The sequence below is a fragment of the Paramisgurnus dabryanus genome, chromosome 6, assembly GCF_030506205.2.
Source record: "Paramisgurnus dabryanus chromosome 6, PD_genome_1.1, whole genome shotgun sequence".
NCBI classification, from domain to species: Eukaryota; Metazoa; Chordata; class Actinopteri; order Cypriniformes; family Cobitidae; genus Paramisgurnus; species Paramisgurnus dabryanus.
The window spans coordinates 37,160,074-37,187,854 of NC_133342.1; the positions used below are offsets into that span (position 1 = coordinate 37,160,074).

General features: G+C 38.7%; 2 protein-coding genes and 1 long non-coding RNA gene across 3 annotated transcripts; all 3 read left to right on the top strand.

The window, feature by feature from the left end:
* Positions 1–1,722: 1,722 nt before the first annotated feature.
* On the top strand, positions 1,723–2,945 carry LOC135767304 (polymeric immunoglobulin receptor-like). The gene is made up of 3 exons (XM_065276943.1): positions 1,723–1,828; positions 2,114–2,428; positions 2,518–2,945. The coding sequence occupies exons 1-3, from the start codon at positions 1,723–1,725 to the stop codon at positions 2,943–2,945; spliced, it is 849 nt and encodes a 282-aa protein (XP_065133015.1).
* Positions 2,946–7,768: 4,823 nt separating this feature from the next.
* LOC135767069 (uncharacterized) lies at positions 7,769–8,715 on the top strand. The gene is made up of 3 exons (XR_010541881.1): positions 7,769–7,852; positions 7,981–8,034; positions 8,126–8,715. It is a non-coding gene; the product is annotated as an uncharacterized lncRNA (long non-coding RNA).
* A 10,775-nt stretch (positions 8,716–19,490) lies between these two features.
* Positions 19,491–21,834, top strand: LOC135764922 (polymeric immunoglobulin receptor-like). The gene is made up of 6 exons (XM_065275594.1): positions 19,491–19,679; positions 20,551–20,862; positions 20,952–21,245; positions 21,325–21,381; positions 21,543–21,576; positions 21,662–21,834. Exons 1-6 carry the CDS (start codon positions 19,568–19,570, stop codon positions 21,696–21,698), a joined length of 846 nt encoding a protein of 281 aa, XP_065131666.1. The 5' UTR covers positions 19,491–19,567; the 3' UTR covers positions 21,699–21,834.
* Positions 21,835–27,781: the final 5,947 nt, after the last annotated feature.

Genomic DNA, 27,781 nt, shown 5'->3' on the forward strand with positions numbered 1-27,781 from the left:
TTCAAAGTTAAATGAAAATTAAACATTTACAAGTCTTTATCTTTACAGAGTAAAACTAAAAAACAGCATCAAGCAAAACATTCTGGGAAACAAAATCTGGACCAAAAAACAGAAAAAGGTTGATGATGATTTCTGGTTCCCAGAATGCTTTGCATGAGGCTGTTATTGTATAGTTTTATTCTGTAAAGATAAAGACTTGTTAATATTTGAAATTTATTTAACTTTGAACAAACTCTTGCCAGTAAATAACATAAATGTAAATCTACGGTAAATTACCGGCAACCCAGCTGCAATAACATTGAAAATTCTACGGATTTTTTTTACAGTGTATGGCTTGCCTTTGTGCTAATTGGGTAGATATGATGATTACTGATTGCAGACAGCTGGTGGTACAAGAGTTGATTACTGATTAAAGACAGCTGGAAGTACTTAAGTGGTTTATTTGACATGCACCTCCCGAACTATGTTAATAAAACATCATTATGTGAAGCCTGAGGGTGCCCTCGTGCACCATCGTGCAGAGACACTTTCGAATTGACACACGAAGAACGCTTGGGTCCAGTTCAGAATTTACACTTTTAAGGACATTTATCTACCCTGCTGCTAATAACATGCAAAAAAAGATGTTCTGATGGATAAAACAAGAAGACAATAAACTTAATTAGGATTATATATGGTATATCTGTGTTGTTCCGGCCATGTTGGGTATTTTCATGATACAGTATATTTATTTATTATAATGCAACTTTAGCACTGTGCAGAATACCAAAAAGAAAGAGTGTATTATCTGTTTCATTTTGCGATCTGAAGCCACATCAGCTCAAAACACTTGATCTGCTATAAAGTTAGTTTGGAGCAAAAATATTAATCCCACTATTTGTCGTGTTTTGATGGTGTGCTAAACTAACAAAGCGGAGTGTTCTAGCTATGAAAAATAGGTTTTAGGAATAATTTCAAATGGTTAAGCTTATTGTTTCTTTTTTTGTAAGTGAGAGATTTAATCAAAGAAATAAGCAATTAAAACACTGTGATAGATCGGATAACTTGCCGATTTAATGATTGCTAACATTTTTATACATATACGCATATAAAGTTTACAACATAAAAAAATGAAGTCCTCAAAACTTGAATCTCGCTTTTTTGTTTGCAAAAGTAAATAATATTTTCCTAACTTCCCTATTTTAGTTTGATGTGTTATTCATTTGTTACAACATGAAATAATGCCAAGGAAAGAAATAATAAAAACACCAAAGTAATAAATACATTTGATTGCCAGGCCGCACGCTTCTATTAACTCCCACAGGAGTCAAAAGCTGAAATTTTCCAGCTTTTTCTGTGCAGTTTTGCTCATTGCTGCAACACAATACAAGAAGCTACCTACTAAAGACAGCAGTAATGTGTTTTTTTTTGTTTCTTTGTGTCTTTGTTTCATGAGGTAAAAACAAATTTAAACAAAAAATTGCACAAATTAAGATTTCCTTACAAGGTTCAACTTTATAATGTTTAAGTTATTCTTAATGCAGTGTTTTTATGACCTGTAGTCTACAAGCAACTTCAGATAAGGGGCAATTTTAGGAGATAAAGGAAGTGAAAGATGCTATAAACATCTAACATACTGCCACCGTAATGACAGATGATCTTTTTCTCCTTCAGTTGTATGCTTCATTTAAAAATGTATTTTATTGTATGATTGTTTCTGTGATATCAACCAAATCAATGACAATGTATGTGGACATGATGAAGATATGGAGAAATGAAACATCACAGCTGTTTGAGATGCAGACAGTCATGCTGAAGTTCTTGTTGGTTATTTTTTGGTTTATTGCAGGTAGGTTTCATGTCCTTCTGTGTTAATGTTTTTCTATTGAAAACAGTTATATGCTAAAACATGCATATCACTAATTAAAAAACAAATATTATAACTAATTAAACTAAATGTTATTCAAATGCTGTGAAACAAAAGAAAGGATAACAAAAACATAATCAAGTAGCAACAATATAAAATAAAACATTTACAGTTGATAGGCATCTTAATATTATCTATCGTTGGATTGTGTTGATAGAAACTCTGTTTAGGTAAAATTGTAAGAGTTGTTTTGTTTATGATTTATAGGTGGTGAGTGTAGGACAGTAACTGTTCAGACTGGTGGATCTGTTGTTATTCCATGTCATTATGAAAGTAAATACACCCAACACAAGAAATACTGCTGCTATCATTACTATGGAATTTACAACTTCTGCTCCATTCTGGCATATGCAAATGAAACCAAAGGAGACGTGTCAGTAATTGATCATCCTGATCAGAGTTTATTTACTGTCACTATGAGAGACCTTCAGGAGCAAAACACTGGAACTTACTGGTGTGCTGTGGAAATTAATGGAGTTATCTATGATGTGACAGAGTGGTTTTATATCACAATCCAATCAGGTATGAGATTTATTTGACACTTAAACATCAGATTGCACTTGTTTCTGATAAATGTCAATGACAAATATCCTCTGTCTGTGTGATGACAGCTCCTGATGTCTCTGTGATGTCCAGCAGTGTAACTGTAGATGAAGGTGGTAATATCAGTGTACAGTGTCTCTACACTTCTACATTTAAGAATGAACACAAACAGTGGTGCAGATATAAAGACAAGAGATGTTACACAGTGGGAAGATCTGACACATCCCAGAATGCCTCAGTTGAGATCAGTGATGATGGGATAAGATATTTGACTGTGGTGATGTCTGGACTGATGAAGAGTGATTCTGGCTGGTATTACTGTTCTGTAGGACATCTACAGGCTCATGTTCAACTCACAGTCACTGGTAAAACTCATTCAATAATCAAAACTACAGATGTGGAAGTTCCCTTTCGAGAATGGTCTCTCGACATTGCGTCAGAGGCTGACACTATGGAAGCTCCTCCCCTATTCCGATTCTCTGAAGCTTTTTCATAGAACTACGCCAGTATACTGGCCAATGCCTGCCATGACGACGTATAGAGGCATCTCTTCCGCCACTATATAGTGACCATCTGATGGTGTATCCTCACATTCTTTCTAGTCACTTTGTGATACTGAAGCGGCGCTGTAGAGTATCGCACGTGTAATGGACGTAAGCCGCATCCCTTACACGCTTTCTGCCTGACATTTACGTGGATATATTGCTTCAAATCCTTAAAGAAAAAGTTAAGAGAAGAGAATTGTGTGTGGACCCAGAAGTCTTAACACGTGACTGTGTTCTCGGCACCGAACCACCACTGCCAGTGTGCCGCTGGTGGGGTACAGCCAACCTGGAAGGAACGCCACGTGCATTCCAAACCTCTGGTGCATCTGACGACCCATCTCAGCACACAGCTCTCAGACCCACTCTCAAATGTGCCCGTCACACACGCGCTGCAAAGAGAGAAGGGTAGAATGAGCAGTGGGATGCGCTCCACCCTATAAGTCAGAGGTGTTTGAGGCAATGGAAGTGGGACAGCTACATGCATAAGCTACATCCCTCCACATTTCTTCGGGGTCTGTTGTGGACGAGCACAGCGCTCTGCCCCTTCTTGTACATTGCAAACAGTGTTTACTTGAGTAGACATCATTTCTTGGTGTCTGCCTTGTACAATAAAGCGCACTTTAGCTGATTCCCACGGGTTTCAAGCCCTGCTCATAGCGGCTGGCCTGCCTAGCTCATGCTTCACTTGCTACGTGATGTCTCCGAGCCTTACAGATGCATACTTTGAAGGGTAATGCCCCCAGCTGTGCAACAGCGGGCTGCTACCATGTCTTGCACATCGCTGCAGGGTGCAGGACGCACGTCATTAAGTACACAATGTCCCTGTAAATTCAGCGATATTTAACCTCATGCGTCTGTAAAAAACAGCAGTTACCCTGGAAAAACATATGTAACTGGCAGCCTGTGTGCACGTGGATAGCTGTTACAAGCGTTTCTTTGTTAAGGAGATGTCTATCCTTTTTGTCCGAGTGCTGGGTCTGGCCCCGTCCAAGCAGGGTTTGGATGCATACCTTACACTTACGAAATTAACTATGGTTTTATTACACGCTTTGTCCTTCACCCTGTTGCACATTTCGTAGGGGACATGCTATGCTTGGCCACGCGCTAGCAGTTTGTGCTCCCCAATTGGATTTTGCTTCTGGTAAGCACGGAAGTGGGGAGAGGATCAGTTATTTGGGTCTCCAAACTGGCTTAAATCAGCTGCGTTTCTATAAGGGCACTCCAACCTGCTTTCTACTCAGCCCTCCCCCCTTATGCTGCGCACAAAAGGGTATAAAGTGAATATCTACGACCTGGTGCATGGTCCCGTGTCGAGTGGGCCGCGATGCAGGCTGTCTACCTTGAGGGTTTCATGCAGCACCTGTGGCATTTGCATGATGCCTCTGGGCGTGCAGTGGCTGGGCACTATCTGGTTATCAGAATTAAGGGAGTGGAGCGGAACACCTCACTCTCTTATAGTGTCCCATTAGGGATTACGTGCCTGAAACCACCCTCAGCACCATTAGAGTGCAGGCGGTTACAATCTGCCCTCTATACTGGACCTATGTCAGCTATGCCCAGTTGGGCTTTATATGTTTATCTGAGTGCTCGACCCCCGACACCGCAGTCTGAGCAGCTCTTTGTGCCACAGCAGCAGTGCTGGGGGCAGCTTCTTTGTAAGCAGAGGATATGGCAATGGATGCGGACACAATTGCAGGGGTTCTCCAAGCTTGCTCAGTGAGTTATTCCCGCCCCACCTAGCAGTCAGCTGTTAGGTTGAGGTATGGAGCTGTATTTGCTTCATCCTTGTTTCTTTCACACTAGCTATCTTGATGTGCATCTTATGTAATTCCAGCAGATGCTTAATGCAAGTATACTTGCTATAACTTGTGTGGTGCTTGGGCATATGTTGCATTGTGCTTATCTGCTGCCCTGTGTAGTGCGGCGATAAGGCTTATATGCTGGTTGTGTCTGTATGTACTCTGTCCAGGGACGAGTTTCTGATTGGGTCCCTAGAGACCTATCCAATCTTTTTCAGGTTGGCTTACACCGACCGGGCGGAGACTGTGCTATGTGCTACTGCTACACATTGCGGTGCATGGGGTTAAATAAGCTCCACTGGGGCTGCTCTTCACTGTTATCACGGCATGGTTCTATACAGTCTCCCATAGCCTTAACCTCTGATGCAATATCGAGAGACCATTCTCGAAATGGAATGTCTCGGTTACTATCGTAACCTCAGTTCCCTGAGAAACGGGAACGAGACATTGCATAGGCTGCAGTGTCACTGCTCAGATCAGCTTTACTGTTGTTCAGTAGAAATAATCAGAGGATATGCCACCAGACTGTCATTATATAGCGGCGGAAAGCACTGACGTTATTCTATAAAAAAGCTTCAGAAAATCGGAAGAGGGGAGGACCTCTGACGCAATGTCTTGTTTTCGTTTCTCAGCAAGGTAACAATAGTAATTGGGCCGTTTTGCTGCTAGATAAAGAAAAATAACTTCTTTATCTGGGTTCAGTCTCTGAAAAAGATTTATAGACTACTGATGAATTCATTGTTACTGATGCAAAATTTGTTTCGGATTCAAAAAATAATTAAATAATGTTGGTGGTGATTTAATGATAACATAAAGCATTTAATTACTCATTGTCTGCATTTCTGTTTGACAGTGGTGACTACCAATAGCAGCTCAACAAGAGACACAAGAGACATGTTAGTATTCTGTTAAACATTTAACTTTGTAAATGATCTTAGTCATCTTTTTTGTACTTTAAGATTCATTTTCCAGTGCACTACATCTTATAATGTTTTGGCTAGTAATAAAGCAGAAATAGAATTTTTGAGTGTCTTTAATTTTTCCCCTTATGGTTTCAAATATAGCCAGGCTCTTTCCTGTATGTAGGTCTTGACTAAATTTGTAAAATAGCAATGCCTTTAAAATATGCCCAGTAAGTTTACTCAATGATTTATGCTAACAGGAGTATTGTTATTTATTATGACAGAGAGTATGATCATCTGAAGATGTGGCTTCTACCCATTGTTCTGCTTCTGCTGCTGATTCTGGTTACTGTGACATCTGTAATGATGAGAAAGAATTGCAGTCAGTATTGCATTACATTTATATTCATGCATTTTGTCAAAAGGTACATATAGTGCATTCAATGACAGTTTATATCAGTGTTTGTGCTCCCTTAAGTTAATGATATTTAACCCTTAAACTTAAATATTCAGGTTTTATAGTGATAAAGGATGGAGCCTATCCCAAACGCTTTCAACTTTATTGCTTTTGTGGTGTAGATGCGCATCCCTGATAGCAATGAATTCCGCAATAAAATTCAGACTTCGGAGCGGATCCAGTACGGATCCGTACCGGAGCTTATTGCTATCAAGGTGTGGTCAAATGTGTTTGATCAGCTACAAAAGACTGCCTACTTTGCGCCTATTGATCTAATATGATGTACTGAGCACAATGTTTTTACACTGGTCCTGACTTCTAGTGCGAACATACAGTGTTCAGCTTGGTCTTTAGGGTTTCATTTATAAAACGAATGGCCTGTTCAGACCGCCAGCATCTAGCAGGAGCAGAGCAACATGATCTCATTTATTTCACTAAAAGTTTGGCGACTTCCGGCGACAGTGACCATATGCTAAAGGAAATGGGCGTGTCCAGTGATGCGACAAAATTAAGAAAAGTTTAACTTAATGCAAATAATGAGCGACTTTTCGGGAATGACTACCAAATGAGAGCAAAGCAATGGAGTTCACGTCATCAGTCTCTCATCAGTTACCGAAGTGGACGCCTTCTAATGACCTCATTGCTCTCCACCTCTTTCATTTTTGTTTCATTTTGCGAGTGTGTGAAAGGTGCGCAAGTTTATTTTATCAGTTGGCTGAAATATCAGAGAATGCTCTTACATATACATGTACAAAACACTGTGCAGCATGTTTGACACAAGCAGCGGACTCTGACATAATATTAGGCCTTGTGGACATGGGTATTTTTATAACCGTGACTTTTTTAATGCGGTTCGGCTGTTCGTCCATACGGAAACACAGTACTGAAACTGAAGATTTTTAAAAAACCCTGCCAGGGTGAGATTTTTTCAGAAACGCCGGTTGCAGTGTTGTCATGTATACAGTACAAGCAGGGTTTTTGCTTCTGATTAAGGCTTCTGATTGGCCAACGTGACTTTACGATTAGGGTTATATCACCACCTGCTGGTGTGGCATGCTCTTGACACCGCATGATCACGTGTTTTTGCGTGTTCATGTAGGCGGAGATTTCTTTAAAACCGAGCATGTGTGGAGGGGATTTTTTTAAACCGCAGGAGGAAAAACTCCCGCTATTTCTCCCGCTCCTGTTTAAATGAAAGCGGAGGGACTAGCCCACAGTCTACACAAACCATCTCCTCATAGTAATCAGGAAAGAAGCGATTCTATGAATCATTTGTATGTTTGTACTGATGTCTAACTCTAACAACAAAGCAGATAAAATAGCTTTTTTTACTACGTAGGTACACATATCAATCACATCTCGATTGAGGAAAGAGACAAAGCCAGTAATGAAGTGAGTTATTATTTTTTTGTTTAGGTTTGTTCATTTGAGATCTGTTAATCCAAAGTGACTTTAGTTTTGAGAAATGTAACGCAAGTTATTTATCCTATTTGAAGGGGGTCCCATTTTAAGTTATGCGATCAAAAATGGCTGTAAAAGTACAAGCATGCACAGAGTTTCATGTTTGACAGAAAAATAACTAAGAGACTGAAACAGATATGTGTGTTTATTGACAGGACGACTCAGTTAATTCATCCCCAGTGAATCCTGAATGTGATGTGATGTACAGTTCTGGGATTAAACTTGCCAAGACTGAAGCAGTAAGTGAATTCATAACAACAAACACAAACACAATGAATCTCTGATCTCAGTACAGTGCTTTAGTTTATGATACAGTAACATTTGTATTATTGTCAGTATGACTCAATATGATGTATTATATTTTCAGTGTGAACCAGCAGATGTAGAGGAAAATGTGATCTACAGCCCTGTGTCTGAATAGGTGAGATGTTGTTGTTGTGTTAATCACAATAGATACACAATGTTGTACATACTGTAAATACTGGAAAGATCATTTCTTATTTATCACACAGGTGTTTGATCTGACCTGAACAAAATATGAAGACAGATGCAAGAGCTTGCAAAACAGCAACAGAGATAAAGTCAAATTATATTTGGTTTGTTGAAATGTGCCAAAAATATAAATATGTGTTTATTAGGGCTGCCCTCGACCAAAGATTTTTCTAGCTGACTAGTCGTCGTTTTATTTTCGCTATTATTCGACTAGTCACTAGAGATCTTCACAGGTTCACTTAGATCCGAAAACCCGAGACCCGACCCAAGACCCGATCGGGTTCGTGTCTAAAAGTTTAATGTGTGCCTCATACACGGGTCGGGTATAATATTAGCTAGGAACCATAAGCTTTTACCATTAAAAACCACTACACTGTAGTGTGTTTTGGGCTTTATTCCATTAGAACCAATACATATTACATTAGAACCAATACATAAAACCAATAGAACCAATACATACCATTAGAGACCAACAAAAACCAATACACTGTGTTTTGGGCCATATTCCATTAGAACCAATAAAATTCCCAATAAAACCATTAGAATGGTTTTACTAATGGTTTTATTGTTTTTTTTCAGCGGGCTGCTAGACTAATGATTAGTCAACTGATAAGGGGCAGCCCTAGTGTTTATAAAAAAGTTTTGATCTGCTTGTGTGACCTGTTGAATGATTTTACTGTAATTTCTTATTTTTGCTTGTTAAAGGAATAGTCTACTCATTTTCAATATTAAAATATGTTATTACCTTAACTAAGAACTGTTGAATCATCCCTCTATCATCTGTGTGTGTGCACGTAAGCGCTGGAGCGCGCTGCGACGCTACGATAGCATTTAGCTTAGCCCCATTCATTCAATGGTACCATTTAGAGATAAAGTTAGAAGTGACCAAACACATCAACGTTTTTCCAATTGAAGGCGATTAGTTATACGAGCAAGTTTGGTGGTACAAAATAAAACATAGCGCTTTTCTAAGCGGATTTAAAAGAGTAACTATATTTTATGGCGTAATAGCACTTTTGGGAGTACTTCGACTCGGTGCAGTAACACCCTCCCTCTCCCATTATGAGGGTGAGAAGGGGAGCGGACTTTTCAGGCGAGTCGAAGTACTCCCAAAAGTGCTATTACGCCATAAAATATAGTTACTCTTTTAAATCCGCTTAGAAAAGCGCTATGTTTTATTTTGTACCACCAAACTTGCTCGTATAACTACTCGTCTTAAATAGGAAAAACGTTGATGTGTTTGGTCACTTCTAACTTTATCTCTAAATGGCAGCATTGAATGAATGGGGCTAAGCTAAATGCTATCGTAGCGTCGCAGCGCGCTCCAGCGCTTACGTGCACACACACAGATGATAGAGGGATGATTCAACAGTTCTTAGTTAAGGTAATAACATATTTTAATATTGAAAATGAGTAGACTATTCCTTTAATTCTTGTGTGTTAATTCTGATCTGTATATTCTGAATGCATTTGCTGACACAAAAGTATTAAGCATTGTTTCTCATCATTAAATGCATCTGCACACACAAGTATCTGTTTGACTTCAGTCTGATCATGACAGCTTCAGTGGAGAGGTTTTGAACATAACGAGTGATACAAATCAACCCGAGTGTAAAAGTGTAGAGTTCTTACAGAGCTCGTTTAAAAGATTGCTAGCTAATGAGAAATTGGCCCTAACAATCCAACTATAGAAAGTGTGCAACAGGTGTGTGTGTTGTCCCCACAAAGATAGGAATACCAGTGTTTTTGTGACCTTGTGGGGACATTTTGATGTCCCCATGAGGAAACAAGCTTATAAATCAAACAGAATGATGTTTCTTGAAAATGTGAAGTAGCAGAAGGGTTTTTGTGATGGTTGGGGTTAGGGAATGGGGTAGGTAAGGGGAATAGAATATACAGTTTGTGCAGTATAAAATGCATTACGTCTATGGAATGTCCCCACAAAACATGGAAACCAGAATGCGTGTGTGTGTGTGTGTGTGTGTGTGTGTGTGTGTGTGTGTCTGTGTGTGTGTGTGTGTGTGTGTCTGTGTGTGTGTGTGATTTAAAGCACTTTTCTAAAAAGTCTAATAAACAAATCTATCAATCAACATTAGGGCGCCACCCTCTGGCTAAATTACGCAAGTACTCGAGACCTCTGCCCAAAGTGTTCTGCAAGCGTTCAGTCATTTAAATATAACATTTATTCCACTAGCAGTTCATCATAGGTTAGTCATACAGCTGCTTCTGTAAATAACTACAACACTAAAAACATTAAAACAATGTTTGAACTCACCTTTACATGTCCTACTGTATTAGTCCGAGATGGGGCTTCAAGAGATAATCTCATTATAACAAAGTCCCATATATTTAATTGAAAATCTATGTACGGTTTCCATGTCCAGAAAGGTAATAAAAGCATCATCAAAGTAGTCCATGTGACATCAGTGGGTCAGTAAGAATGTGTTGAAGCATCGAAAATACAGTTTGGTCCAAAATAGCAAGAATTACTACTTTATTCAGCATTGTCTTCTCTTCCGGCTCGAGCGTGAAGTCACGTGACTGTAGTGACGCGGCTGCCCTGTTCCTCTGACATGTTTGCTAAGTTTTGCTAACTTATAGCGTGCGTCTTCACCAAGGCTTTGAACCGGTTCAAAGAACAAAAACGAAACCAGAAACTTTCCAAAAATATATGTTCCGGAACAGAACCGTTAATTTAAAATAATGGTAACCGGTTAATAACGTAATTTTTTCCGTTCTTTGACAAGATTTCTGTCTAATATGACTCTGTGAAGTTCACTTTCGGTCGTTGTGAGTCATCAGAGAAATGAGAAGCTTGCCACCAGCAAGTAGCCTACTCAAGCCCAAGTCTCTAATGCTCAACCATAAGAGGTAAATATTGTAGGCAACCAAGTATCTCAAGATGTTTTTTAATACTAATTAGTGGTGTAACAGATTGCAGTTGATCCGTACAGATCACGACCTACGGTTCGGGTCGCTTACAATTCGCGGTTTAATACGCAAATTTAATAGGGTGGAAGTTGATCATTTGCACGTGTTTCAAAGGCTTGCAAATGTTAACGTGATTATCCCTATGTCCTTCATAGATCAGAACTCTTGATGTATAAAATACATTTGGCGAATAAAGCACTGAAAAACAACATTATTTTCACTTTATGCTGCATCTTCTTCCCGAAGCGCCGTTTGGAATTCGTCCTCCGTCTATGTGTGCGTGTGCTTAAGTGCATTCAACAAATGTAGGCATGTCAGAGTTACAGTTATGCCGCTTACATTATGTAGCCTTTTTTAATGTTTGATGACAAGATAGAGACTTAAAGAAAATTATGTAGACTAATAATTTAGGTTTTATGTCCTAATGATCAGCCTACTTATTTGTATGTCCCACAGCTGACATGGAACGTTATTAACGTTCTAACCAGTTCAGGAACGTCAACTTTAGGGTTGAACCGAAAACGTTAAAATACTGTTTCTGTTCGGAATGAACCAATTACGAAAAAATTCTGGTTCAAAGCCCTGGTCCCCACAGACTGTAAACGAAGCTCGGGCGCACAAAACAAAAGAAAAATAAAAGAAGCTGGGGCGGAACAAATAACAGTCAGCCGCATTGTAGGTCAGCCGCGTCACTGACTTTATGCGGCGCCGCAGTCGGATGACGTCAAAGTACCGTGAGAGCTCTTCAAGAAATCTTACGGAGTAGTTTAATTTTGAGTAATTGAGTAATTTAATTGTGCTCTCGCGGTACTTTGACGTCATCTCTCTGTCAGTTCTTGCACCGCAGCATGAAGTCAAACACATATAAGTTAGACAGAGATCGTTGAACTTTTTATATAATTGGCTACATGTTTTGTCTATCAATATTTTCCATGAAGTCATTGGCTGATGGAGGAACGAGCGAGCGATTGGTAACATCTCTAAAGGACGTCACATTTTTGACTGCGCTGTTTGGATTATCTGTTATACTACCTCCCTCTTTTAGATACAAACTTTGAAGGCGGGTTCATGTGTTTAACGTAACGTAAATTGCCGGAGTGTAATCTCATATACCCTTACATGTTACGATGTAAATAGTCCTCAGATTGTATATTATATTCTATTACCAGACGGTCATGCGAAATCCGATGTAAACAATAGACTATATATCTATATTTCACGGATTATACGCATTTGTGGACAAAAATGGTCATTGGATTATTCACACATTTGAAACAGACTGGATTCGACTTGTGATCCCCACAAAGGTAAAAAGTTCTGTTTATTTTTCATACGGACTTCTGTCAAAAAATACTACATATGATGCTAGAACATCTGTAACTCAAAACGACTTTACAGGGGCTATGGCTTAGCTAAATGAGATGTAAATGAGCCCTATTTGTCTCTCCAGCCAGGGAAAAGTGCTAACTCTTCTTTCTCAAATTTCTCGGCATTCTCTTTTTTGAATGTGTTATATTCAAATGGCCACAACTTATCCAAATCTTATCAGATTCCTATGTGTTACACATCGTTGGAAAGCTTAGAAACTGCACTTTCAGAATCTGTGAATAACTAAAAATGCCCCAGATCTGACTTGTGTCACTACTTTCTGTGACTGGTCACATATATGGACAGAACATTTTTCTATTAATTTCATATGTATAAAACTTAGTAGCCTAATGGTTAATTCTTTCACCGCCAGCGTTTTTTAAAAAAGTTGCCAGCCAGCGCCAACGTTTTTCATGATTTTCACCAAAGTTTGATGCCTTCCAGAAAATGTTCTTCTTTAAATATATAAACATGCTTTCAAACAAAAAAAAACTTTCATCCTACCTTCAGGGGTTCTTTTGCAATCAGCTTTTGAATATGTGTAGCTTTCTGCAAAAACACCACATTTTGAGCAAAAAGCAGAGATAATTCCATTTTTGTGATGGACTTTTCATAGAGTTGCGTAAGGGCGCCACCTGGTGGATAATAGCGGTATTGCGGAAATCTCGTCATTGGCGGGGAAGCGTTTTCTATTAATTGACGAGATATCTCGTCAATGGCGGGGAAAGAGTTAAGGTACTGTTTAGCTATCATAAAAATAAACACAGGATTAGTGTTTGGTTGGCCAGTGAGAGGTTTACTTTTGTGCAGTAAAAAGCTCAAAAGAAGAACTACCTATCGTTGTCTGGACTCTTATTTGTGTTTTTGTAATCATTATAGTAGAAACACAACAAGGGACAAGCGTGATAAACTTATCAATGTTTGTTAACAGCTGCCGCCATTACTCCCTCACGTGTTGATCATGAAAGCAGTAAATGTGGACATGCGAGTGATCCTGTGTTTAATTAACTTGCTGTGCGGAGATATATGCTTAGACGTAAGTAAATAAGGATTGTACTGTTTGCAATAGCGTATTTTATAAGAATACCAAAAAGAGCGTCAAATTTTCTGACTCGTGTGTTTGTGTATGTGTGTTCCCATCGCGTGGACTGTTTGACGGAAGAACAAAGAAAACACTCGCGTCTGGAGATACTGACACACATACGCAAGTAAATAAGGATTTAGATGTCATGTTTGGTGCACTCGGATGAAACAACAAGGAATGGAGAGACTGGATTGTGGATTGCGTATCCATTGACTGCAGGTGTGGTGTGATCAAGAATAATGTTGTATGCCTGTACACTAGGGGGCAGTAGAGGAGCTTCCTAAGACTATAGGGAAGTTGGAGTGTGAATAAAAACAGTGTGTATGCCATGTCGTTGTGCGCTGCTGCTTCTTTATAAGATATACAAAGAACCCAAACAGGACATGGTGTCAGAAGTGGTGCTTCATTGAGCGAAAGGATAGCGGATATTATATGAGAAGAGGGAGACAGTAAAGTAAACTTAGCAAGCATGTCGCAAGCACAACGAGGACAGCAAGCTGAACAGAACGATCCTCCACTGCTTCCTGCTAAAGCATTTGCAACGTTCTCAATAAATCCGCCGGAATCCTTTGATTTTTCGAAGCCACAAGACTGGGAAAAGTGGATAAGAAGGTCCGAGCGCTTCAGAGTGGCTAGCGACCTGGATAAGTTGTCTGACGCGAATCAGGTGAACACGCTTATTTACTGCATGGGGGACGAGGCAGATGATGTGCTTAAAGGCTTAACACTGACCGCGGAACAGAAACTGATATATAGTTCCGTCCGAGACGGCTTCACAAACTTTTTCGTGCCGAAGAAAAATGTGATATACCAAAGAGCTAAGTTTAACCAGCGAGCTCAGGGGCCGTCCGAATCTGCAGACTCATTCATAACTGCTTTATATGCACTGGCGGAAGACTGCGAATATGGGGCACTGCGTGATGAACTGTTGAGAGACAGGATCGTAGTCGGCATTAGAGACACGGTGCTTTCACAGAAAATGCAAATGGAGAGCAGGCTGGATCTGGCTAAAGCCATTAATATGGTCAGACAAGCGGAGGATATTAAACGGCAACAAACGGATCTGAGAGGAGATGCAGCACATGCTATTAAAATGACAGTGGATGCAGTACACACTAGGAAAGGAAAACAGCCAGCCTGGAAAAATAAAAGACATCCAGTGAAACAGCACAAAGACAAACATGAAACACATTCAGGAGCAGAGCATAAGTCATGCCCAAAATGTGGTAAGTCACACGCTAAATTCCAGTGTCCAGCAAAGAATGCAGACTGCCACAATTGTGGTAAGAGAGGACATTACAGTAAAGTGTGCAAGTCCACAAAAAGTGTGAGTGCTGTTTCTGAAGACGATGATATATTTCTGGGAACTGTTGATGCTGGAGATCATGCATGGACTGTAGACTTACACATAAGGAACGCAAAAGTGAGATTCAAAATTGATACTGGAGCGGATGTGTCTGTCATACCAGAGCAGGTGTATAGACGGATATGCAGTGGCACCGCATACAGCCTCACTCCAAGCAACAAAACACTGTTTGGGCCAGGCCGTGTACCTCTCTCTGTAGTGGGCGTAGCCAGAGAAATTCTGGAATGTGGTGATACACGCACCACCAAGGACATTTATGTTGTGAAACATCTGAACACAGCTCTACTAAGTAGACCCGCCTCAGTTAGCCTCAGACTTGTAGCCAGAGTAGATAGCATTGACTTGGACTCTGTTAAACAACAATATCCAAAGCTGTGTGGCGGGTTGGGTTTAGTACAGCATCAGTACACAATTAAACTCAGACCAGATGCTAAGCCAGTGTCCTTAAAGGTGCCTCGCCGTGTCCCACTGCCCTTAATGGGAAAAGTAAAGCAGGAACTCCAGCGCATGGAGCGGCTAGGGGTCATCAGCAGGATCGAACAGCCGACAGAGTGGTGCTCTGGCATGGTGGTCGCACCAAAGAAATCGAAGGATGAGATCCGTATCTGTGTAGATCTAACTCCCCTCAATGAAGCCGTGTGCAGGGAAAAGTTTATCCTCCCATTTGTGGACCAGACGCTAGGCATGTTGTCGGGAGCAAAGATATTCACCAAACTGGATGCCAATATGGGGTTTTGGCAAATCCCATTATCAAAAGACTGTGCCCACTACACCACTTTTATCACCCCATTTGGGCGCTACTTTTTTAACCGCCTGCCATTTGGGATTGCCTCGGCTCCTGAACATTTTCAGAATCGAATGGTGACTGAGGTGACTGAAGGCTTAGAAGGAGTCGTCTGCCACATGGACGATGTCCTTATATGGGGTTCCACCCAGGATGAGCATGACACACGGGTGCATGCAGTCCTGCAGAGGACGCAGGCGGCTGGCATCACGCTTAACATAGCGAAGTGTGAGTTTAGCAAAACCAAGGTGAAATTTCTCGGGTACATCATCGCTGCAGAAGGGATAAGCCCAGACCCAGAGAAGACACGTGCTGTACGTGAGATGGATCCACCGCGCAACATCAGTGAGCTCAGGAGCTTTCTGGGCATGGTGAACCAACTAGGCAAGTTTTTGCCCAACCTGGCAGAAAAAGATAAAGCTCTCAGGGACCTGCTTTCAAAAAGGAACCTGTGGTATTGGGGGCCAGAGCAGCAGAGGGCATTCACCAGCCTCAAACTTGAGTTAGCGTCCACTCCAGTACTGCAGCTGTACGACCCAAACAAAGAGCTGAAAATCTCTGCTGATGCATCGTCATTCGGGCTAGGCAGTGTTCTGCTGCAGAAATGCCAGGAAACCTGGGCGCCGGTGGCGTATGCGTCCAGGGCACTCACCAGCACAGAGCAGCGCTATGCTCAGGTCGAAAAAGAGGCGCTGGCACTGACCTGGGCGTGCGAACGATTCAGTGACTTAATCACCGGCCTTCATTTTGAGTTTGAGACAGATCACAAACCCCTCGTGAGCTTGCTGGCCAGTCAAGCGCTGGATTCCCTCCCACCTAGAATACAAAGATTCAGGATGAGACTCATGAGGTACAGGTACACGATCAGGCACATCGCAGGGAAAAGCCTCACTACAGCAGACACCCTGTCACGAGTGCCGCTGAAGCATGGCGAGACTGATGGTGATGGCTTGATGGAGGAAACAAACATTTATGTCGACTCTGTGATTGCAAATTTACCAGCAAGTGAAACCTACCTATCTGACCTGCGGGATCAGCTAAGGACAGACAGCGTGTGTGCCGAAGTGATGAAATACTGCATCAAAGGCTGGCCAGACCGCAGTAGATTGGATGCTCTGGTAAGACCCTACTGGACTGAAAGATCTGTTCTCAGCACTCACAATGGGCTGTTATTGCGGGGTACTAGGCTAGTTATCCCCTCAGTGATGAGAAATAGGGTGCTAGAGAAAATTCACGAAGGACACCAGGGAATCGTTAAATGCCGTGAACACGCCAAACAATCTGTGTGGTGGCCGGGGCTGAGTAGCCAGATAGGAGAGCTGGTGTTGAAACGCACATTGTGCATTAAAGAACGTGCCAACTTCACAGAGCCTCTTATGCCTTCCAAGCTACCAGATAGGCCATGGCAGAAGCTGGGGGGTGATTTGTTTACATTGAAAAACAAAGACTACTTGCTTGTTGTGGACTATTTTTCCAGGTATGTGGAGGTGGCCCAGCTGGGGCCGACAAGAAGTGCAGATGTGGTAAATCACCTCAAGTCAATTTTTGCCAGGCACGACATACCGGAGATTCTAGTCACTGACAATGGGCCTCAGTTCACGGGGGCTCACATGACTGCTTTCGCCACTGAGTATGAGTTTGAGCATGTAACGAGCAGCCCAAGATACCCTCAGAGTAACGGAGAGGCGGAGCGTGCCGTTCAAACCATTAAAAATCTGCTGAAGAAAGCAACTGACCCGTATCGTGCGCTGCTAGCTTACAGGAACACTCCTTTGAGCAATGGCTTTAGTCCGGCTCAGCTGCTTATGGGGCGCTGCCTGCGCACTACTGTGCCAGTTCACCCGGCGATGTTGGAGCCAGCCATCCCAGACCTTCAGTCGTTACAGCATAAGGAAAGGGAGAAAAGATGGATGGACTCAAGCAATTATGACCGTAGACACAGAGTAAGAAACCTTCCAGACCTGTCTCCAGGAGAGCAAGTGTGGATTACAGATACAAGATCTACAGGTACTGTGATGTCTAAACATGAAACACCAAGGTCTTACCTGGTTAGTGGATCACAGGGTACTTTAAGGAGAAACCGTCGTCACCTTGTGCCCATATCAGCAGACAACAGCAGTGAAGCGCTTGGTCATGCTGCAGAGGTTGACCCGCAAGATACAGTAACAGAGACAGGTCAGATGTCTTTGGACGAGCCTTCGGGCTCTCCGCAAACTGTAAGAACCAAGTCTGGCAGAATTATCAAAAAGCCAGATAGACTGGACCTGTGAAAACTACAATGAAAGCAACAGGGAAATAAATGGTTAAAGGTGTTAAGTCTTAAAAGTGGGTTTAATGGGAAGTTTAATCCTGTTGAGTGTTGAATGTTTTTCAGACTACTGGTGTTCCACAAACAAACAAAAAAAAATAACAAAAAGATAGATAACTGAATATTGATATTGTTGAATGTAATCTGGTTTCTTATTATGTGTTCTCTGGTAAGAAAAGTGTTAAATAGGTCTGTACAAAAATGTATTATAGTAGACCTGATATTTCACAGTGTTACAAAAGTGAAATTAAGAGTTTAATGTAACTTAAGGATTTACATCTAAAGTTTATTGCTTTTCAGAAAGGGAGATGTGGTGTGATCAAGAATAATGTTGTATGCCTGTACACTAGGGGGCAGTAGAGGAGCTTCCTAGGACTATAGGGAAGTTGGAGTGTGAATAAAAACAGTGTGTATGCCATGTCGTTGTGCGCTGCTGCTTCTTTATAAGATATACAAAGAACCCAAACACGACAGCAGGAGGCACGAGTTATGCATATGGATGTCTCTGCTCATTCACTTCAATAGCGCGGGGGTGTGGCAATCTGATCTCATTACAAATAATGAGGTAACAGGAGAAAGACAGTACCTCTCCTATTTCTCATACAGTTTACACCGAATGACAATATCTGTTTTCGATCTCACTTACATCATTTAAAAGCAGACATTCCAAGCATTATGTAGACATTTATCTTTTGTTTCTACGACAAGTATTCGTTAAGTTACAGTTAATTTTTCTGACGCGTTTCTGAAAGGACTTCACTGAAGGAGAGAGAACAAAACCTGCATCATGTTTATTTTCTTAATTTTGCAAAAAGCAGAACGTTCTGTTTTTATTGGGAGTGGACAGAAAAAAACTAGACACTTTAATTTAAGTCTCTTTGCGGAGTGATTGAAAATAAAGAGTTGCGCCGCCCACGCCACAGTCGACCCCAGAGTGTTAACTTACACAGTGAAGACTATGCAGTGTTATTTTACATTTGATTTTGATGTCAACCTGATGTTGTATTTTGATCAATAAAATTATATTTATGCATAGTGCGGCCTCCTTCTTATCTTATGTATTTTGATGTCCGTCCAGCACTGGGTTTTGATGTCAGTCCAACATTGGGTTTTGACGTCAGACTGGCTATGGGTTTTGATGTCAGTCCAACATTGGGTTTTGACGTCAACCCGATTTTCATTTCCAACTAAAATGGAACGTCTGCCTTCAGATCTTGACATCAGGAAGGGCTGCTCAATTATAGGAAATATCATAATTATAATATTATAATTATAATTCAGATTACTTAACACTAATTATAATTTGGATTACTCTTGAGTGACAAGAGTTAAAACAACCAATTATTTTTAAAGTAACTTTCTCTCGAGAACAGTACGATTTCCTATAGAAGGTTAAACTTTGTTGTTTGTAAGTTACAGTATTATTCATGCAATGTGTGTCAGCCCGCGTGGAAACAAGCAACTAAAGATGAAACATTCAGGAAGTGAGAGGTGCTATAAATGTCTAACTGTGTACAGACATAATGATAGATGATGTCCTTCAGTTCTGTGTCTTCTTCAGTTTCATGTTTTATTTATAATTTTTAAACACAAGTGATTCTGGTGTATTATCAACAAACCAATGAAAATTCACATGGACATGATGAAGATAATGAGAAATGAAACATCACAACTGTTTGGTATGCAGACAGTCAGTTTGAAGTTCATTCTGGTCATTCTTTGGCTTATTACAGGTACAGTAGGTCTTAAATTCAGTTTACTCATACGTGTTGTTAAAAATGTCTGCGGTGTGACCTGATCTAAAAAACATTGGGTTTGAAAGAACCCAGTTGTGGTTATTTGTAAACCAGCGATGGGTAAAATATAAACAGGATAGACAAACCCAACCATTGGTTATTTTCACCCAACACTGTGTGTTAACAGTCTAAACCATCTTATGGCTAGTGCTTAAATTTTGTTAGTTATATAATGTGTTTTATGCTGTGTATGAAGGGATGAAGAGACAATATTAGTAGCTGGTGTAATTTGCAATACTGCATACAAAATGTGCTTAATTTATTATTAATAAAACAGCATTTAAATCAATTAAAATGATCACATTTTAATTTCTTTCACATCTTTAATATTACATGAATATATATCCAAAGACAACACGAATGCTTTCAGTGTCAGCTTCATTTATATAATATTACATGCGACACTCATGTCACCTTTTTGTCGATTTACGGGCCTAAATAATTTAATAATTATAGGAGCTGCCTTTTTGATTAATTAAATTAAAAACACAAATATATGGTCCATGCAACAAAGATGTTTTCTTCCAAACAAAAAAATAACTTAATTTTCTTCATAAAATACACTCTGTGAAAAAATATTTAAAGAAAAAATTCAGATCTGATTTTAACACAAAATGCTTCCTTTGTCAGAATGACACAGATGTTTTATAAAACACATTTTTTTAATTGTAAACTTAATCTTTTTATAAGAGATTATTTATTTTTTTAAATAAAAATGCACAAAAATAAAACAAACATGCATCTAAATCATTCAATGATCAATATTTATACAAAAAACTGTTTTTGTTGTTTTGTTTATGATTTATAGGTGATGAGTGTAGGACAGTAACTGTTCAGACTGGTGGATCTGTTATTATTCCATGTCATTATGAAAGTAAATACACACAACACGAGAAATACTGGTGTTATCATGCAAGAGCAGCTTATCCTTACTGCTCTACTCTGGCATATGCAAATGAAACCAAAGGAGACGTGTCAGTAATTGATCATCCTGATCAGAGTTTATTTACTGTCACTATGAGAGACCTGCAACATCAAAACACTGGAAATTACTGGTGTGGTATGTCAATTACAGATGGGGATGATGTGACAGAGTGGTTTTATATCACAATCCAACCAGGTATGAGATTTATTTAACACTTCATCATCAGATTGCTCTTGTTTCTGATAAATGTCAATGACAAATATCATCTGTCTGTGTGATAACAGCTCCTGATGTCTACGTGATGTCCAGCAGTGTAACTGTAGATGAAGGTGGTAATATCAGTCTACAGTGTCTCTACACTTCTACATATAAGAATAAACACAAACAGTGGTGCAGATATAAAGACAAGAGATGTTACACAGTGGGAAGATCTGGCACATCCCAGTATTCAGTTGAGATCAGTGATGATGGGAGAGGATCTTTGACTGTGGTGATGTCTGGACTGATGAAGAGTGATTCTGGCTGGTATTACTGTTCTGTAGGAGATCTACAGGCTCATGTTCAACTCACAGTCAATGGTAAAATTCATTCAATACTCTATTTTACCACTATATAAAAAACTAACTAAAATGTATTATGTGTTCAATCTGTGTTTAGTTTCTGTTGGAGATCCAAAGACTCCTGTTGAATCCACTGATGCTGAACCTACAAGAGGTAATACAGACTCAGTAAATACAAATATTAAACAATTATGTCATTACTGTACCTGTTTTACATGATAAAGTTTATCTTATCTTATTGTTTCACACCAAATAATACGACCCAATAAACATTTTGATTGATGTCCTTTGTCTCTTATTTCCCATTATTTACAGCAGTTGTGACCACAGACATGAAGACTACACAACTGTTAGTATCAAAATAATCAGCAAAATCAGTCATATATTTTAAAGTAATTTCTAAGTAATTTCTCCCATATTTGTTCCTTTTTTAGATGGGAACTAAATCAGTTTTGTCTTTCTAAGGACTAGAGTTGACCTAATGGATGGTTGTGTGGACAAGAATAATTCAGAATAAATAATCTTTCACTGAAGTAAACTGTGCACATTTCTCTCTCATTATAGCTCAGTTTGATGACCTTAAATGCTGAAAACCTTGTTTCCTATGTTTTTATGTGATTTTTTTTAAGCTTATGTTTACTACGTCCCTGTTGGATTATTAAAGATTATTACTCTTGAATTCTGCCTCTTGTCCTTGTTTTTGCCTCCCTTGTTACCAAAGTTGCACAAATAACCTTTAATCTGGTGTCTGTTCTCTACCAAAAAGTGAAGGAAAAAGCATAGCAGGATTTTGTCTGCTGTATCAAAAAGTAATTTTAAAGTATAATATATATATATATATATATATATATATATATATATATATATATATATATATATATATATATATATATATATATATATATACTGTATATTGGGATCTGTTGCCACTACTTAATTGAATGCCACTACTCTAATATGTTGATTTATTGAAACACTTTAAGTTGCAGACATTATTTTAAATATTTTACAGTAATTTACAATTTTAAGCTCTTGTGTCCAATAATATAAAATCATATTAAAGTCTGGTAATGATGTCTGTTGTTGCCTGTATTGCTGTGTTAACATGTTTTGAAACTGTACAGCCTCTATCTGCATCACTCTGTCTTTTGTAGGGCAAAAGGGCAACTATATGTAGCGTTAACTCATACAAGGACCTGCTACCAACCACAAACAGCAGGAAGCTGCTTTTCTGTAGCATGTGGTGAAATAAGTCTAATTTGGAATGATAAACAAATTGCATGAATTTAAAATGTACGATTTACATTTAAGTAAAATCCTTCAAGGATTGCATTTCTTAATAATGTCAAAATAATATTTTATCTGTTCCTACACCAAATTAAATCATATTACAGTCTGGCAATGATGTTTGTTGTTGCCTGTATTGATAAGTCTACATGTTTTGGGCACAAGCAAATCCCTCACTACATCAGTTTTATATTTGTTATTTTTAAATGGTGTAAAACCACTTAAAACTTGTGTAAAAAACTTGTGGTGTAAAAAAATTCCAAAAATTGCATACATTATAGGTGAATTCAGTTCACTGATACAACTTGGTTATTTGTAAGTATATTTTATGTAATTTTTATCATCCTGTGTAAAAACTGTTCTCAAACAACTCTTAGTGTGACATAAAGGAAGTATGAGATGCTATAAAAATCTGACATACATCCTCTATAATGATAGATGACCTCCATTAGTTGTACGTCTCCTTCAGTTTCATGTTTTAATTAAAAACTTTTGTTTCCTTACACAAGTGATTGTTTCTGTTAAGCAGGAAAAGTGCACATGGACATAATGAAAATATGGATAAATGAAACATCACAGCTGTTTGACATGCAAACAGTCAGATTGAAGTTTATTTTTGTTATTATTTGTCTTATTACAGGTATGTGTTTGATTCAGTTCACTGATATGTGATATTGATGTCTTGCATTTCGACCTGCTGGTTTTTGACTAAATAGCATTATGCTTATTCATGCTATGCATACAGATAGGGCTGACCCAGGCTCTTTGGAATAAACAATAAATAAATATTTAGAAATGTTATAATTAAAAAGTGATTCTAAAACTGCTTATTTTAAAAGCAAAAACTTTAGTTTTTTAAAGTTTTGTTTACTGTAACACAAATAATAAAAAAACAACATACATGTGAAGTAAATCTATAACAATTAAGAAATAACAAACATGTTATTCTAATTACCTTCTGACTGTTTAAAAACAATTTTTTTAGTTTACACTAAAAAAATAAATATAAAATGTAAAATCTCATTCTAATAAACTGTAAATTCTTTAAATTCTGTTAAGCTATTTTAGAATGATATCAGTGAGTGCGTTTACATGCACAGTCTTACGCCGATTATGCTTAATAAACTGATAACCCGTGGGGTCATGTAAACGCGTAAAACTGTTTTCTTTAATCGGGGAAAGCTCATAAACGGCGTAAGCAAAAACCGATCGGCACAGGTAGTTTTTTGCTCATTACGCCGATTTCGCGTGGCATGTAAACACCTTAACCTGTTTTCTGGCGGCTTGGTTCATGTGCGCATGTGCATGATGTAAATGTCACACACGGAAGTTAAAGCAAACCGAAACCTAACATGGCTGCAAAGGCGAGAAGAAGAAACTACTCTAATGCTAAATCTCATGAATTAACTAAACATTCTAAAGTATTTAGACGGGAGGAAGCATCGAAATGCCGAAATGTTTCAGAAGGTGTCGGATAAACTGACGGATGCAGGATTTCCGAGAACTGTGGAGCAAGTACGCTGTCGATGGAAGGCGTTAAAGTTTCTGTATTATAAAACCAAGAAACACAACAACACTAACGGTTCGGATCCACAGAAATGCCCTTTCTACAATGAACTGGACCAGCTTCTTGGCCACAGGCCTCTATCATCTATTGATGAAAATGCCGTTGACCTTGCTTTTGAAGAACCTTCAGCTGACGTCGACAACACAACGTCGGCTAACACATGTAAGTACATATTTCAGTAATGTTTCTTCATTAAACTAGTTGCCTTACACCCGTTCCTTAATTTGCAATTGTTTCTAGAACACAGCAGATACTTCTGATTTTTCTGAGGAGACAGGGACGCTAGCCACATCCACTGATGAGGTTTCACAGGCAGAGTCTCAGAATTGCTGCCAAGGTCGGTTTTGAACCCTATAAAGCCTAATGAGTATGATTTGAAATATTTTTTTAGGGCTGTACGTAATCAAAACTATTAGCTGTAGTAAAATTTCAAATTCTTATGGGCTGCTACATGTGTTTGAAATGTATGTCAAATTAAACACATAATTATCTGACATTGTACATGGCTTATTGGCTGTCGCTTTGATAGTTCACAGAGGCAGGACAAGTAGATGTCAGAGTGCCTGGATGTCTCAGAACCAATTGGTTCTTGAAAGGCTCCAACAACAGCATCAGGAGTGGATGTCAGCACAGCTTCAGGAGTACCATAGGAGGGAGGAGAGACTCATTTCTAGTATCGTTGAGTCTAGTATGCGCTCTACTGAGTGCTTTGTCTCCCTCATGATTGATGGACTGCGCACAATAACATGCTTATTGTACGTTAAAAGTTCGTACAGATAAGCTATACTGAATAAGCTGTAATGCGCACAATAACATGCTGCTGGTTTTGTAGTTGTAACCAGTTTTTTATTTATGTAATTATATGAATGTAATTTTGTTTTCTTACAAGGACTGTTGCAATAAGGTGTCATTTTGAGTTTTTGCACACTTGACAGCTACGTCAAGCTGATATATTAGTAGTATTATCAAATTTTTTGTCATAGCAATGTTAAACATGTTTGTATGTGCAATTGTGTAAAAGTACTGTGAATGTTTGTCCAGTGTAGGACAAGGTTTTTTTTGGATGGCTATTGCACTAAAGTGCCTTTTTTTACATGCAGGAAAACTACCTCGAGGTTATAACATTATTTCGATTCTTCTGTTTGCATAACAATGTTAAAAATATAGTTCTAGCACAGTTTGATACTTTAAATATATGTCAGCCTAGGATGTTCAATGGAAACACAGGCTGTTACTGCACTTTGGAACTTCCAGATAACTATATGCTTTGATTTCAAGCACAGCTACTTTGTGGATTTCATAGTTATGTAAAAGTACAGGGCTGTAATTAGACGTTTGGTCTAAATGAAAACATTTTTTTTTTACACATTGTAACATAAAACTGTTTTGTTCAATAAAAATCACAGAAAGAGTACTTGCTGTGTTGCCAAGCTTTTTTAAAAAAAAAAAAAAAGAAATTTCATATAAAAGTGTTTGTAACACACAGGAAAATCCCCAGTGTTAAATTAACTCTACCAGTGTTAAATCAACACTATTTGGTGTTTATATAATCCACACCAAGATCGGTGTTAAAAAAGACTGGTGTTAAAAATATAACTCTGAATCAGTGTTAAAGTTAATGAGATAATGAAGTGATGATTAAGACATTAATGGTGAACACCTGCTGGTCATTCAAATCAATTGGATTTTGGACATTTTCCTGTCTCTAAATTTTTATTTTGATGACTTGTTTTCTGGAGAAAATACTAAAATAATAAAGAAAGACAAATTATTAAATGCAATAGATGAATACTGTTGTGTGTATGCCTCCAAAAGCTGCAATCTTTCACGTTTGCCTCTCTATCAGCATCTCTGTTTGAAAAATAAAATGATAACTTGCAGAGTTATTTTCTAAATGGATAAGTTTGACTTCTAAACAGCTGTCAGAACAAAATACAAGTGCTCAACTATTCCAGTATCCACACGCGTGATTTAGTAGACAAATCTTCTTTCTAATGTGATGTCTAACAAGTCAAATAGACATTTATCACAAAATGTATCACATTAAATCTTAAGTTTGTGTTTGTTATGAGTTCATTTGAAGTCACCATTACTGTGATTAGTGTTTCCTTTAGTTAGGCATTTGTCCCTTGACCTTCCCTGATCTAACTCTCCTCTTTTAGCAATAGCAACAATGTTTTAGTAACACCACTTGTTCATTGCTTCTCAGTTTACTATTATTATATTCTACTCTACAAATAATTGAAACATTTGATCACAAAATAATTATGAAGAAACAGGCATATAAAAAAGTTCTACGCCAGTGACATTGTATTGAATAAGACTGCCGTAATGCTTTAGTGTGTTTTTGTTGTTGTTGTTTTTTGCTTAAGAGAGACTTCATGATTTCTGATACAAATCTCAACAATGGTGACAGTTAATGGTAAGAAAGTTGCTAAATTTTTCTCATGTTGCAATGTAGGGCTGCACGATTAATCGTTTTTGAACCGAAATCGCGATGTGAATGGATGCGATTTTCGAATCGCAAGAGCTGCGATTTTTTCGATTCAAAACTATCAAATATAACAATCATCCAGTACGCAGTTTTTGACAGTTCGCTTCATGCGCATTTTACGTTTGATGCAGTTTAAACCAATAGAGTGCATTAACACTGAGGTGCTGACTACACGTCAGATAACACCAAACATGAGCGAGCAGCAGTTCAACTCCTCAACAAAGTGTACGGCCATATGATTTCCGCGATGCGGAAAACACCAACAGAATCGCGAAATGCATACTAATGGAATTAACTGCACAACGCGGAATGTCATGAAGTTGGCAGGTTTTGGATTCAGTCATTTTAAAAACCCATTATAACTCATTAACCGGCAAATGAAAGGACAGAAATGCGCGAAAACATTTCCCTTTTGTGTAATGTTGGACTTAAAGAAAGGTATATACGTCCGTTTCTCGTCATGCATCGCAAACAATGACAAGCGCCTCATCAGACTATAAGCAGGTTCCAGCCCGGAACACAGCAGACGAAAGAGGTACATTATACTTTCTTGCACCCGCACATCTGCACCACTTTGAATATTTACAGGCACGAGGGTTCATGAAGCGCGCACACAGAGAGCAGTCAGCACACGCGTGATCACTAAACTTAAGTTTTCTTTCTTGTCTAAGTGAACATAAACAGCTGGATGTTTATCAGTATATTGAAGCAGAGCAGTTTTAAAGCTGTCTTGTGTCTTAAAGTGACAGACAGTAACCTGGTGCTTTCTGTGTCAGAAATGTTTATTACACACCAAAAATTAAAATCACTCCTTAATCTTAACTGTACAAGCTTCTGCAGCTCCACATTTAAAATCGTACAGTGAGGACTGTGCAGTGTTTTATTTGTATTTTTTGCTTATGTTAAATCATAGATTCTAATAACCAATATATTTACATTTATTACAGATGCCTGAAAAGTAAAACAAGATGAATAGTCTTATGATTAAAAGAAAAAACTAAACATTTGCTTGTCAGAAGCATTGTTGTAGTGACAGCCAAAATACATTGGCCTATATGTTATTTTAAATAAAACTTTCAAAAAATTTTTGTTAAATTGTATTTTAATGTTCTTAGATAAAAAAAAAGTTTGTCTGCAGAAGAGCAAAGTCCTGCAGACAACTTGGTACAATGTTTAAGAGGTTTTAAATTAACAGTAGCACAGCAT

Coding starts and splice junctions, on each gene's coding strand:
- LOC135767304 (XM_065276943.1), top strand. CDS start 1,723: ATGTATGTGGACATGATGAAGATATGGAGAAATGAAACATCACAGCTG. Junction 1,829..2,113: donor TATTTTTTGGTTTATTGCAG/GTAGGTTTCATG, acceptor TATGATTTATAG/GTGGTGAGTGTAGGACAGTA. Junction 2,429..2,517: donor TTATATCACAATCCAATCAG/GTATGAGATTTA, acceptor GTGTGATGACAG/CTCCTGATGTCTCTGTGATG.
- LOC135764922 (XM_065275594.1), top strand. CDS start 19,568: ATGAAAATTCACATGGACATGATGAAGATAATGAGAAATGAAACATCA. Junction 19,680..20,550: donor CATTCTTTGGCTTATTACAG/GTACAGTAGGTC, acceptor TATGATTTATAG/GTGATGAGTGTAGGACAGTA. Junction 20,863..20,951: donor TTATATCACAATCCAACCAG/GTATGAGATTTA, acceptor GTGTGATAACAG/CTCCTGATGTCTACGTGATG.